At 32.8% G+C, this 14,976-nt stretch overlaps 1 protein-coding gene across 3 annotated transcripts in view; it reads right to left on the minus strand.

Annotated features, from left to right (window-relative positions):
• LOC148623585 (ATP-dependent RNA helicase TDRD9-like) overlaps positions 1 to 14,976 on the minus strand; it is a 94,696-nt gene that overhangs the window by 27,552 nt on the left and 52,168 nt on the right. For all 3 annotated transcript variants that reach the window (XM_088565506.1, XM_088565507.1, XM_088565508.1), the window contains exons 24-30: positions 13,991 to 14,084; positions 10,600 to 10,701; positions 8,015 to 8,152; positions 3,560 to 3,649; positions 3,260 to 3,382; positions 2,804 to 2,938; positions 1,507 to 1,671 (exon numbers count right to left, since the gene is read on the minus strand). In XM_088565506.1, coding sequence (XP_088421632.1) covers positions 1,507 to 1,671; positions 2,804 to 2,938; positions 3,260 to 3,382; positions 3,560 to 3,649; positions 8,015 to 8,152; positions 10,600 to 10,701; positions 13,991 to 14,084 — 847 coding nt within the window. The remainder of the gene's footprint in view (positions 1 to 1,506; positions 1,672 to 2,803; positions 2,939 to 3,259; positions 3,383 to 3,559; positions 3,650 to 8,014; positions 8,153 to 10,599; positions 10,702 to 13,990; positions 14,085 to 14,976) is intronic.

Below are 14,976 nucleotides of genomic sequence, written 5' to 3' on the forward strand. Positions count from 1 at the left end.
AGATTTCATTCAGAAGGTTCCTGGTTACAAATTCTATACATTTAAAGCCAAGATGGTCGATATACATGCACAAGTTACATAAAATTGATGAAAATTGGCTTAAAATTAGCAAAAAATTACAGTCTGCAAAACTATGTCAATATTTTTTGCATGAGAATATTTAATTCAAAACAAGAATGCTACACTTAGCCATATGTCCCCCGCCGCTGTAGAAAGAGTTGAATTACAAATGTTTGACACTTGTATAAATAGCAGATTCATAAGTCCATGTGGCGATTCAAGGTTAATGTATCTTAATGAATCAAATTAAGTTAAGTTAAAAATTCTTCATACAACAACAAAAAATCAGCAAAAAAAGAACAAGAAAAATGAACAAAGTCCCATAACTCCCATAAAAATTGTCGAATCAAAATAGCGGTTAAGTATGGTCAACTACATATGGTGACATACAATCCTACAAAATTTGGTCAAATTCCATTCAGTGGTTTTTGAGGAGTTGCGTCCACAAGGTGTTCCTATTGCGAATAATGTGAAAAATGAACAAAGTCCCATAACTCCCATAAAAATTGTCGAATTAAAATAGCAGTTAAGTATGATCAATTACATATAGTGACAAACAATCCTACAAAATTTGGTCAATTTCCGTTCAGTCGTTTCTGATGAGTTGTGTCCACAAACTTTAGACGCACTGACGGAAAGACAGACGCCAGAATTTCTATGTCCCTGCTCTGCGTTGCAGCGGGGGACAATTACAGCTTCATGTAATCCTCAATGCTTACTTTGAGAGACACTTAGCTCATCAACAAATTTTTTTCAAGTTTTCATATTTAACAACCAGCATTTGTGAAGGTAAATAGGGCACCCTCACAACATGCAAAATTTTACAATTTGTGACCACAATACGTATGTACGACAATTTTGAATTGACAGTAGAATGATTTTCCAAAAAAATGATACCAAATATAGCCATATTATATTTCGGTGCATTAAACTTCTTTACTTGAATACTTTTTAAACCTCTGCTATCCTACTGATAGAAAAAATATAGGAGGTGTGCATCGGCATTATGTGATTAACAATATGTGAAAATCTAATTCCATACAGCAGTTTGAGAAGAGTTGCAGATTAGAAATGGGAATGATGGAATTGATGGTTTGGACAAACAGAATGACCACTATCTAAGTCCCGCTTAAAGCAGTGTAACAAAAAGTACAATAAACCTAGCTGAAATAGGAAAAAGGCAACTTTTATGAAGTTTAAAACTCCTAAGCAGATGGGGCTGCAACTAACAATCCCAACTTTTCTTCTGTGGTGTAGAACCTAGCAATGCAAACATAGAAAATCCCCCTGTACTATCAGGAAACCAAATGTCTACAGACAATAATTAAACAAGTATGTCTTATTTTTCCATAATAAATCAAAATATTAGTATTTCTTACTTCAAATTGTAAATAAAAAGAAAATTTCCTCTAAACCTGGTAAAATTCTGAATTCAGTTTAACTCACCCTAACACTCCTACGACCTTGGGATGACTTTGGTCTGTTACTTCCCAAAGTTAACTGCGTCCAATCATTCTGTCTATTAATTAGGTTTGATGATTCATCAGGAACATGTTTTCTAGATGGACTTAGGACAGCACTAGCCTCAACTTCTCTCTGTTCATGGTTTTTCTGAGAAAGAAAAATAAATCTATTCAGTACTTCTCTGTCTAAGAATCAGGCAAAATGTGTATAAGGTTTGGCAAATTAAGACAAACAAGAGGCTCCCAGGAGCTTGAATTGCTCATCTGGTTAAAGTTTGTCTTTAAAGAGCAATAAATTTAAGGAGTTGTCCAACAATTTTGACTCAACAAGACTTTAGTAAGACTATCTTAAGGATCATTTCAGCAATTGAAAGTTTCTTTCTATCTATTATAGTTATCAAGATATTGGCTGAAAACTATAAAAAAAAAAAAAAAAAGAAAAAAGAAAAAAAGAAGTCATTTTTCATTTTTCAAGGGCAATAACTCTTATAAGGAGTTGCCTGACAACTTTGATCCCTGAAGACTTTTGAAGGCCTTATAATGAGGGTCATTTCAGCAATTCAAATAATTACGCTAAACCTAACGGTTTTGGAGATATATGCAAAAAATACAGTCTGACCCCTATGTTTTTTTTTAGTAATGGTGCCCATGTTCTTCAACGGATCAAAATCCCCACATCAGTTCTCTGTAGGGTACCCCAAAGAACATTCACACCAAGTTTGGTCCCAATTGGTCAAGTAGTGTCAGAGAAGAAGATTTTTGAAAGAAATAACATTAAAATTAGCAAAAAATCGTCGAAAAAGGGCAATAACTCACAACCTCCAGAAATATCAATAAAAGTGTTTCTAAAGTTTCCCTTTTTAAGATATTGATGGTTCAAATTCAGTTAAAATGCACAATGGAAAAATGGCAGGAAATTTTTCCTGCACTTTTTCCTATGTATGCAATCAAAAAGTATCTATGTTACAAATGGTACATGATAAATGTAAATAACTTTTCGGTTGCTTTCTAGATGTATAAAATGCATATGAGACAAAAATACCCAAGTCAGAACAATGATATGCCATCACTGCCTGATTCTTACACAGAAAAATATCAAAAACAAAAATTTGTGTTTTTTTTTCCCTCAATCTATTATGAACCTCATAAGAGATTTGACAACTATATTGTAAAAAGAAATGAAGCTGCAAAATGTTGTTTTTCAGTGGCAAATTCACATTATTTATTTTAAAGAATTTCTATTTTGCTATGAACAGCAATTCTCTATAAATATTGTTCACCCTTGAGAGGAAATTCTCTACAGCAACATCAGCAAAACCAATTTGACACAATTTTTTGTTGATGGAAATCTGCCTTCCCCTGTCAGGTGTTTGAAGTAAGTCTAATCGTAAAACTCCTCCAACAATGGAATACAGCTGAAATATAAAGCTTTATTTTAAGCTTGATCACATAATGAATAAACATACACTATCTAATTTTACTTGAGAACTAAAGGGATTCATACAGCCTGTAGCCAACCTAATCTTACTTAAGTAATTAAAGGGATTCATATCACCTGTAGGCAACCTAATCTTACTGGATAAGAGATAATTGGAGGGAGTAAAATAAAACAACAAATTGAAGACATTTTTATTACCAAATTCAAACTGAAGTAGAAAAAAAAACATCCTTAAAAGGAAAGATTTGAGAAATGAATTTTAACTTATTTTAATAAACATGACCCAGTCCTTTCCTACCTGGCCAATAAAGTTGTTGTTGATCACTAAATGTTTAAAGTATTCTTTAGCAGCACTGGTCCATACATCTTCAGGACATTTTAATGGTGATGGACGTATCTCACTTAGCTGACATTCTACTGCCTAAAACATAATGACTTATCTAGTTTATCAAGTTCAATGATACTTATGATTTCAGAAAATATGCTCGCTGTATTTGCTGCTTCCTAGATACAAATAGACTGTATAAAAACATGACCAAAATCTTACAGTTATCACATAATTATAAACAAAAACAAAAAAAATTGTATGAATTCCTACCTGGAAGGGAATTGTAAGAAGTTGTCCTGGAATCTCCCTTAATTCTTCTTTGCGCATCTTCTCTGTGTTACCATAGTCAACAAAGAACACCTGCAGTTAAAGATTATCATAAAAGTTTCTTACTACAATCTCAAAGGTTTAAAGCATAGGTGTTAACCCTCCCTTCTTCTGCGGGAGACTCCCCCAAAATAGGCAAATCTCTCGTGTTCCAAGTTTTCTCCTGCAAGATTTGTATTATATTTTTCAATTTATTCTCAGCCGCCATTTTATATTGTTTTGTACACAATCAGGTCTTGTATGTGCTGGTAAATTGAAAGCTTTTAACAGCTGATTCATTCTTGGATGCTCTCTAGGCTTTTCCTGATTCACAAGGAAACCCTGCAACGATTTTGAATAATAGTTATGTCAAGATCGGTGGTTGATATTTAGTTCTTTAACCTTATTTAATTTAAACTAAAAGAATGTCTTACTCTCAAGGAAAACTAGAAATACTGTGAGCAAGCTCACAAAGAGAATACCCTGCTTCAAATGAACTTGAATGTAAAACACTTGTTGGATTATCTACCTTTGAAGTCATCCAACAGTAATTATATCTTCATGCACATCAACATATGATGCTCAACCTTCCTATAAAATTTCATCAAAATCCCTTGAGTGGTTTAGGAGAAGTTGCACTTACAAGGCTTTAACATGTTAAACTCTTAATATAGATTATCTACCTTTGGAGTCCTTCAACAATAATTATATTCCTTCATGCAAATCTACATATGATACCAAACCTTCCTATAAAATTACATCAAAATCCCTTAAACCGTTTAGGAAGAGTTGCACTTACAAGTTTTTCACATGTAAAACCCTTAATCAGAGATGAAAGTGACCTCTGTTGAAAAAATCTGAAGATCTGACGGGGGTTGCTGGCTGCCTTAAGCCCCCAAGCAGGGTCCAAGTGCGCAGCCCTGGTGGGGCCCAGGAAACAAAGCCCTGGGAAATCCAAAGATTTCAGGTTTTTTAACCATTTTTAGCATGACCTGAGTATGGTTTACACTAACAGTATAGGATAGTTCTTGGTGAGGTCAATTTTGTGTTGGCTGGCAAAAAATCCATTGAGTGGCATGGGGCATCAACCTTAAATCATCATTTTTTTTCTTTTTCAACTTTTTCATTTTTTACGAAAATTGAAAAATTCTTTTGGTTCCCTACACTGCCAATAAAGGTCTTTTTATAGATGAAATTTTAAATAAATATTCAGTAATTTGACTAAAAGTGTTATACATTCCCATATACAAAATATGAATTATTTTATCTAAAATGAAATATTTTACAGAACCAAAATTGGATATGAAATAACAAAGTTATAATGTTTAGAAAATTGGGATTCCATTAATGAAATTCTTGTTTATTTGCCAACCAATCTGGCACTTAATGATATGCAAAATAGCGAATATGACTTCACTAATGAGAATGGTGAACTCTCTTTTTTGCAATTATTTGAGAAACTGCAAACTACTGATTTATTTAATATTGACACACTTTATAAGTGTCAAATCAAAAAAACTGGTCTCCTTCACTTGAAGTTCGTCCTTTTTCTCTAATTTTTCAATGTTCATTCCTTTCTGAAAGGTTGTTGACCCTACCAGATACAATGTCAACTGGTTCCTTTTTACAAATAACGCTTTCGCCACCGAAATAACAACTTCCGTTTTTAAACCAGTCAGGTCTGGTTCACGATTCAGTCATTACCAGAATCCAATAAGGGTATCCGCTACAGAACTAGTTAACAAAGTTTACAAAAACCACAAGGATTGTTCGAATAAAATATGCCAAGAATCATCCAGAAAACGGGTCAATTTTACTGACATAATTTTCTGGATGATTTTTATTTAATCAGAAAGACAACCAAGCGTTATGAATGGACTAACTGAGGAAAAAATGGTCCAAATCAGACCTAACCCCCCTCTAAATTTTTCTCAATGAATTTACACTGATCTCAAAAATGACCAAATTCGCCCAAAAAATGTGGAAATCCGCGGAAAACTTTCACCTCTGCTTAATTTGGAGATTATTTACCTTTGGAAGACTCTGATAGTAATTATATTCCTTATTGCATATCTTCATATGATAACAAACCTTCCTCAACATTTCATCAAAATCCATTGAGCAGTTTAGGATTTGTGCTTACAAAAAAATGTGGATAGACAAACGATGAATGTATGGGGTGATTCCTATATACTCCCCAATGTTTGTGGGGGTATAATAAAATAAAACAATGGCAATTGGGCCCTCCCATTTCCAACACTTCTACAAAAAAGATGAAATATTCTTGCAAATGGCTCAAATCTTGTCCTTTGGGCATTGGCAGCATACTACCAACCATGTAATTCAAGTTTCAGTGTTGTACACGGAGGTATACATGATTTATAAAGGTCCATTTTTGCTACTCAAGGTCCTAACCACTATAATATTAAACATGAATGCCAAAATTAGAACTTAGACTTTATTCTGTAATTTTGTTGCTGAGCAAGACTTGCCTTTTCTGGTAGAATATTGTTATACAGCCCTCACTCCTAAAATAGTTGGGGGAATATTGTATTGTGTGATTGTGTTGGTTGTCTGCAGATGTTGCATTTATGTTGTGCCTTAACTTTGCTATAATTACTTGGACAAGGATTAGTTCTGGTGGGAGTTACAAAATTGTACATATTATCTGTTATTATTGTTATCGTTAGTCGTCTTTTTCTGAAATTGATAATCAATTACTCTGAAATAAGCAGGAAAGGCTGTTTTGATATTTGTCTCCAAAGATGGTGAAAAACACATGTTTCATAAAAATATACCATTCAGAGAGTCATGTGAAGTCTTCTGGGGCTTGTATGAGATAGTACATATCCCTTTCATCTAAATATAATCTTGAAATGTAATTTAGTTCTATTTTATGGGTGGAAATTAATATAATTCCAAATATCGTGCTTTGTTTACTATTTTATTCCCCAGTAGGGACTTCCCCTTTTAAAGAGTTGATATCACTGATTGGCTAATCGTCTGAATATAGCTGAAATATTGCTGCTCGGACGTTAAACCTCAACATACAAACAAACTGATTGGCTAACACCGAGTCAGTGGCATGTAACAGTTGCTGTCATTGGTTGAGCCTGGTTCATAATGGCACTTCACCTCTTCTGGTGCAGTGCCCTCCAAAAGTTTTAGGAGTGGCGAAGTTTGAACGTAAAACTGAACAATATCTTATAATAAATGTCTGAAAATCTAAGCCAAGTAGGAAAAGTTAGTGTTTGATTTATTATTAATGTGGACCAGGGTAGGACACTCACTAAAATTCTAGCCAGTCCTGAAGACAAATTTTTCAATATATTTACTACATGGCTATATAGATTTTTGTTAAAATTTGTCAGTCCTGCCAAAAAATACTCTGGCTGGCGGACAGGCTACTATTTCTAACTCTGACGTGGACAGGTTTTGACAAAGTTTGGTGACGTTTATAACATAAATTTTTGATGTTTTATGATTTTCAAAGTCCAGGAGACTCATGATGGTGACTTCAATTTCACCACAAGATAAAGTTCCATTGCTGAGTAAGGTGTAGATTATTTTAAATAACCTGGGAATGAGTTATAGACCACTAGATAAAAGAGTGAATCACCAGTGACAGTACTGCCATTTCCATGATTTAATCATAAATAAAATATGAAAATGTTTAATTTTCAAACCTTTTATTGAGACAAGAACGTTACACCCCAAGGACCAATGATACAATCAACATGTATACATTGAATAACATGAAACTTGTCCCCATTACAACAGGTTTGTGGTATAAACATGACGCCCATCACGACTTTTTATAACTCCTCTTTTGATGTGACACTGTCTACTTTGTGTGCCGACTCTATGCACAAAGAGGCAGCGTTACAATATCATATTACATGAATTCAATCCATCCATTGGAAGTTGAGATTTTAGTGACAAAATTTTTTTCTATCACTCCATATACAACATGTAGTAAAAAATGGCAAAGTTCCACAAAATAAGCAGTTGATATCAGACAGCACCCAACTGCTTAAAACATATGCCCCAATTATATAACGCTACATGTTGAGAGCAGAGACAAGACATAATTTGGACGGATGGACAAGGTGATTCCAGTATACCACCAACTACTTTAAGGGGATATAAATATCAAGTAGCTGTAATAAGTTGTTGGAGAAATCAAAAACTGACTTGAAAACTTTATAATCAAACCATATGGTCAAGTAGTTGCTGTAAGATAAATGATCTGTATGGATTAACAAACATACAGAAGGACAACAATATACCTTCTACTCTCACAGAAGGACAACAGGACCACAATATACCTCCTACTGTCATACAAGAAATGTAATGAAAGAAAATCATGTCCGATTTCTGTCATAAAACAGATGACCACATTAAATTTATAAATCTTACCTCGACAACATCAATCCACCTGCCACTCTGGTTATCTTGAATCCTCTCAACACTGTCAATTCTGGCTCTGTACAGTTCACCTTCAAATGGTGCAGCATAATACATCCCACGCCTTGGGTAAAAATCAGGCTGAATACGCTACAAATATAAGAAAACGCTAAGTCAATGGTGAACCTAAGATGAAGCAGAAACATTTTTTTATTCATATATACTATAATTTAATTTCAGAAGTAACATGCTTTCTGATTGGATAATAAAATTTGTCCATCACCTCATAGACCAAATTATTCACTTTTCAACGGCAATAACTCTTACAAAGAGTTGTCGGACAACTTTTGTAGGCCTTATGATAAGGATCATTTCAGCAATAGAAAGAATTTGGCTAAACCTAACAGTTTTGAAGATACAATGTACTTAAAACGACTGTCTGACCCCTATATTCTATTTTTAGTAATGGCAGCCATGTTTTTCCATGGATCAAAATTCCCCACAACAGTTCTATGCAAGGATATCCCAAAGAACATTCATAAAAAGTTTGGTTCCAACTGGCCAAGTTGTGTCAGAGAAGATTTTTAAAAGAAATAACATTAAAAATACAAAAAACTTCAAAATGGCTTGACAGGTTAAAACGAAATTTTGACCTCAGATAAATCACATCATGCTGAACACTTTCGCCCAATTTAGAATTTGGCTTAACCTAATGGTTTGGGGATATATGCAAAAAACTACTGTTTGACCCCTATATTCTATTTTCAGTAATGGCAGGCATGTTTTCCGAAAAATCAAAAATCCCCATACCAGCTCTATGTAGGGTACCTCAACAAACATTCTTTCCAAGTTTGGTTCCAATTGGTCAAGTAGTGTCAGAGGAGAAGAGTTTTGAAAAATTGTTAACAAAGACGGATGCCGAGCGATAGCAATAGCTCACATGGCCTTTGGCCAGGCGAGCTAAAAAATTAGAAGTAGACAAAGTGATTCCCTTACACTCCAGATGGACACAACTGTTCAGCCAAAACCCTCGAAGTAGATATATATTTGTGTCTAGGAGATAAAAATGATGCCCCCTGCATGATAAATTTGTGTCATGACACTTAGGGAACACAATAAATAATCAACAGTTAAAAAAAAAACAAAATTAAAACTACCTGTCCTCCATAAGCATATACATTTGCAAAAGAAGAACACATATAGATGAAAATATTTTGAAAAGTCTTATACCATATTTTCACATAGAAATCATTTCAAGATTTTAGGGATGAGTATTACTGTAAACATATTAATTTTTGCTATTTTTGCAGTGGACTGAAAAGTGTGAAAAACAGTATTCATAAAACTGTTTTTTAACACTACGTAACCCTAATCATTTTTCAAAACCACAAAAAAATTGATACCCATGAATATGGTCACTTGACAGAATTCTCCAAAAATTAGCAACAGCAAAAATTAATATGTATGTATCAATATATAAGAATGGGCCATAAAATGAAAGATTTTATCATGAGAAACAACATCACAAAATGTAAACAAACAAACCAGAAGTGAAATGTTACTCAAAGAAAGTTTATCTAATCATCAGACACATTTTTTAAGTATTAAATTTTAAATGACGTTTTCTTTAAATCATGATTCAAACAAAGGTTGTACAATATTTATTTCTTATCAAATAAAGTTAGAGATTAAATTGAAACAAATAAAATCTGAAAAGTAACAAATTCCTTTTTTGTCAAACCTTCCTTATTAAATGCTTTTGCAGCTGAAAATAATTATATGTTGAACATTGTTTTGATTATTTTTAACAATTTCCTTCCTTAAAAGTATGTTTTAAAATGAAAAACTGGGAAATCTGAGTTACAACCATAACCAGAATTGTCCAATAATCCTAACTTTTGATTTGGTTTTATAAGCCATTTCATACCTCAAGTGGCAATTTTATCATGCTTTGAATTTAAAATTATCCAATTTATGCAGCTACTGATCTTTACATAAAGTTTTAGTGTGAATATAAGTTTTTTTCCTTCACATTTTTGTAGGAAATACCACATCAAAGTAGATTAATTGACCTACCAAGTGCAAAACATTGATCTTTTGTCTACTGCAATCTATGTCTAAACAAACTTTTTTCACACATTTTGACCTTCAAAATTGAACTGCATGCAATTATACACACCACAATACGATACTTAAAAAATGTTTCACCATGCTAATTTAGATAAAATATCACAAAATTTCTGACATATCATGCAAGCAGCTGAAAGTATTTTCAAACAAAAAAACCCCCAAAAAACTGAATTTATCAAAAAATATTAAATCCTTCTATGGATATATACACTTTCTCTAAGTTTCAATTTAATTGGTGCAAGAGTTTTTAAGTTATCCTGCCAAGGCTTGCAGGACAGATAAAGTTAATACAACATCCCTTCCCCCCACCAAACTTTTAATGAAGACTTTGCTTTATTGCCTAGCCAAGTGAAGCTATACCGATGAAAGGTTGTTGACATGATTATATTGTAATGGAAGTAAATAAATGTTTGCCTTCAACTTCTACCTGCTTTTTTTACACTACAGATGATGAACAGACCACTTACTGGGAGGGCATTTTGTTGATTCAAGCCATTCTGAATAATGAACAGATCTTCTTGTGTCCTTTCCTCTGCATACTGTGCCCAAAAGTGTCCACAATCCACAATCTGGAATGACAAAATAACTTAATGAAAAGCTACATCGAGCGCAGCATGATATGATGTGGCCCCTTTTGACCCCTTGTAACTCGAAAACTGAAAGCGATACCTTTAATCTGATTGAAAAATATTGGCAGGGATATTTAAGAAAAAGCAAATAAAATACTTTTTCAAAATACATGTACAACTAAAAATTTTTAAAAAAATTAAATTTTTTGGGTATTGCCCAACTTTGAACCCTATTGAAGACTGTCCAAATACATAAAACCTGCTGATAAATTTGTTTACCAGAATTAAATGAGGACCACAATAAAAACACCTATTTTTACCAATTTTGGCCCCTTTTCTAAAACAGTAGGGGCCATTAAGTTCAAATTTAATAGGAACATTCTTTTAGTAATTAGTAAAATTGTATCAAAATTTCAGATCAATTGGTCAACCACAACTAAAATGATCACATGAAAAAAAATGTCCCCAGACGACGACTGCACCATAACATTGTATGACCACAATTTTTTTGCGGATGTATAAAATCAAATACATTAGAAATGAGCACTTTTGAGTATAGACCTACATGGCAAATGTATTCTCAGCCTTCCTTTGATGGTATGGCATCTTCTAGTACAATTTCATAGGAGATTCATTTGCATATAATCAAGTTATTTTTCAGACATCAGGAAAATGCTTGTTTCTGGTCCTTTTTTTTTGGCCCTTCATTCCTTAATTCTTCAAGTCTTCACTCCACAAGTCAACCACAGTCTGATCTTTGTTGTATAAAATATTGTGAAACAATATTATGGACATCCATAATATGCTCTTACTATTCAACAGTTAAATTCTATGAAATGGTTATTCATTGCACCCCCCCCCCCCCCCAAAAAAAAAAAAAAAAAAAAAAAAAATTAATAACAACTTCTTTTTTGTGGTTTGGACTTTGGAACCTTAGAAATTTTATTAAAATGAACTAACTAATATTTATGTTAACTTATTACACAAATACGAAGCATCTACAAACCATATAGACGAAACTGACAACAACAGAAGTACAGGTATACCATTATTAGGCCACAATTTTGTTGCAGTTGTGTAAAAATTAAGTTGTTACAGTATGTATGCTGTTGGCTAATGGAAGCAAGCCAACATACCATTGTTCTCATCAAGACTCACAGGGCTTAACTTGACATAAACTGAACATATCCCTTTGCAGTTGAAATTACAATTTTATAGAGATCCATACACTGCCACTCATCATATATTTTTGGAAATAAGAAAAATCCTTATTTTTTTACCCTTTACAGCCCCTTATTCCTTAAAACATAACAAGTTTAACCCCCCAGTCTTTTATTGAACTTCGTGCAACAATGTTATATACTATAGATCTATACTCTTGTATTGAAGTAGAAGACTATGTTATTGGGCAAGTCATAAATATCGAAACTAATCTGTTAAATGTTCATGAAAATTAAATTGAAACACAATAATTTCCTTTTCTTAACCAATTAACCAAGATTTATAATTAGGGAATTTAAATTTAGGTTTGTAAAGTGAAAATAAATTGGTAATTGATTGCGATATTCGAAAAAATCACAAATTTTGGACTTTCCCCCTATAATTTCAACCCAAAATTAACAGAAAAAGGCACAACACGTAAGCAAATGTCAGACAACATTGCCGCACAACAGAATTTGCTGCCAGAAGACTAGCATGACTGAGGAAAATCTAATGGCTACTTCCGAAGAATGTTCATGATGCCAGTCAAAAAACTTTTTAGAATATTTCTCTTTTATCGTTCGTGCAACAGTAAGCTTGAAAAGATAACATGTTTTGGTGGTTAGATAAACAGGATCGTAGAAATATTTACAAAATGTTCTTTGTTTACATATTATTTGCAGTACTTGTATCAGTACCAGTTTATGATCTTCCTTTAAAAATGAGAGTTCTGTATCAGTAACAAACCGACTTAATGACATCCCACGCCAATCGGAAGCTATTGGTAAAAATCTATAAAGTCTGTTTATGATCTTCCTTTAGAAATGAGAGTTTGGCAAGATGGCTATCCACATATATATCAAAGATTTCAAACTTTGCTTAGCCTTGAGCATTTTTATAAAGGGCATTTTACATTAAAGGTTATTTACTTTTGTTTATATGGATATGATTTATCACAAAAGCCTAACTTAATGCAAAGGTGGTCTTTCCCTTTAAATTAAAAAGTTAATTTATTTTTAAAATGCTTCAGTGTATCCCCATTTTAAGTCAAATTCAATACCAACTACCTTTTATGGTTTGCAACCGTGTTGTATTATCAAATAATAATCAAGTATGACCAAGTGTCCCTGGAAAAGACGACATGGATGAGGACCATGTATAGCTGCCAAATAATTATGGACATGAAATAAGGGAATCTACTTAAGTTGTCACCTTCTCATGGACAGAGATTTTTTTGTAAAAAAAATTTGAGGTGTTTTTTCACAGAAAATATAGTAATTTTGACCAATGCCTCCGACAAATCTAACATTTCTATAAGGGAGATTCTACATTGATTCAATATCTTCCCTAATGTGGCAGAGTTAACAGGTATGTAAAATAGAGTAAATTATTGTCAATGGTTTGACTTTCTAATACTGTAAATTATTGTGTTTAAAAATCGCACCTTTGACTAACATGACAAAATCAAATTATTTCTGTATTTACAAAATTCATTCTATTCAATAGTAATCTGCTTTGAAGAAAATTTTTAAAAGATCCTACTCATCATCAATGTACTTCAGTTGATATATTGCTGCTATGATTATTGTCTGAACAGTGAAATTTTTCACTGTAAAGAATATTCACACTTTTATTTTATTCATGTCCACATATATTAAGTAGAATTTTCATTTACTATAAACCAGAAATTAATTTAAATCAATTCAAATTCAAGATTCATAATGACTTTATTTAAAAAATGTTCCACAGATATAGACAGAATAAGTACCTCTTTTCAGTCAATAACCAATCTCAAGTGAGGGTAAATAAAACACAAAACCATTTTAATAAAAAATCAAAATATCAGACGCATAAAAGTATTACCTACAATTATAAAAGCTGGTATACAATGGCATTACTAAAATCCCAACTTACGAAAGTTTTTCAAAAATCTGTCAAAAGTTTTATTAGGGGTTGATGATTGAAAAGATGAATGGAAGGAATAACATTCTGATCATTATAAAACAGACCAAAACACGATGGATCCCATCTGTTCCTACTTCTCTGATCTAGAATAAGCTAAAATAATCAAGGATTGAAGTAATAATACCTCAGTGACATGTAAAAGCACCATTGTTGTTCCAGGGGGAGGAGGTTCTCTCTGTAAACCCTCTGACATAATCCCTTGGTTACCAATGGTCAGTCTGAAAGGAAAAGTATTCGTCTTGGGTAAATGATCATGGATCAGGGATTAAAAAAAATACAAGCAAACAACAAGTGACCTTTTTACTGATAGCCATGAAAGAAAACAAAGCGATGAATGTCATTAATGGAACAACAAATCAAACTAAATCACCCAAATTATCAAATCATTTCTATGATCAGTTAAAAATTTGAGCTGATGAAAATTCATGCCACACTTTATTCAAACAAAGGAATCAAGGGTATAACTTATCATCCATTAGCAGCATACACAATCATTTTAAATGATGAAAAAAAAAGCAAACCAAAAACTCTAAAGAGCTCGCCAGGAAATACTAGACATACTGTGAGCAAACTAACAAAAACATTACTCCCGGCTTCAAATGGAATTAAATAGTTAGGTTGGATTATCCCCATTTGAAGTCCTCCATAAAATAATTATATTCTTTCTTGCACATCTACATATGATGCCAATGGATATTTCTAGCATTCAGCAAGGCCCTGTAAAAGGACCCTTTCCCAAAGACAATCATATCAAAATTATGCAATATTCCAAAATTTTGACTTTACCTTCCTAATTTTGACTCCCAAATGGCAAATTTGTCGATGATTTTTCCCAAAAATTCCTGACAAAAGGCATTTCCCAAAATTGGAGGCAGAAGAGTTTTTCTTATGAACTTTAACTTGAAAGTGTCAGAAATTGGAAGCCTCCCTCTTGAAGGTATAACAGAGTTTTGGGAAGTGTAACATGTTGAACCCTGTTCACTTGGTGTGGACACAATACTAGTTTTGATACACTTAAGGGACAGTTCATTATAGACACAACAAATGTAGAACAAAATTTGAAATTCAATTAAAATTTTGAATTTGGACCAAAAAATATAACTAGAAAAA

This window comes from Perna viridis, chromosome 2, assembly GCF_037379345.1.
Source record: "Perna viridis isolate PV_CMFRI_1.1 ecotype Kerala chromosome 2, ASM3737934v1, whole genome shotgun sequence".
NCBI classification, from domain to species: Eukaryota; Metazoa; Mollusca; class Bivalvia; order Mytilida; family Mytilidae; genus Perna; species Perna viridis.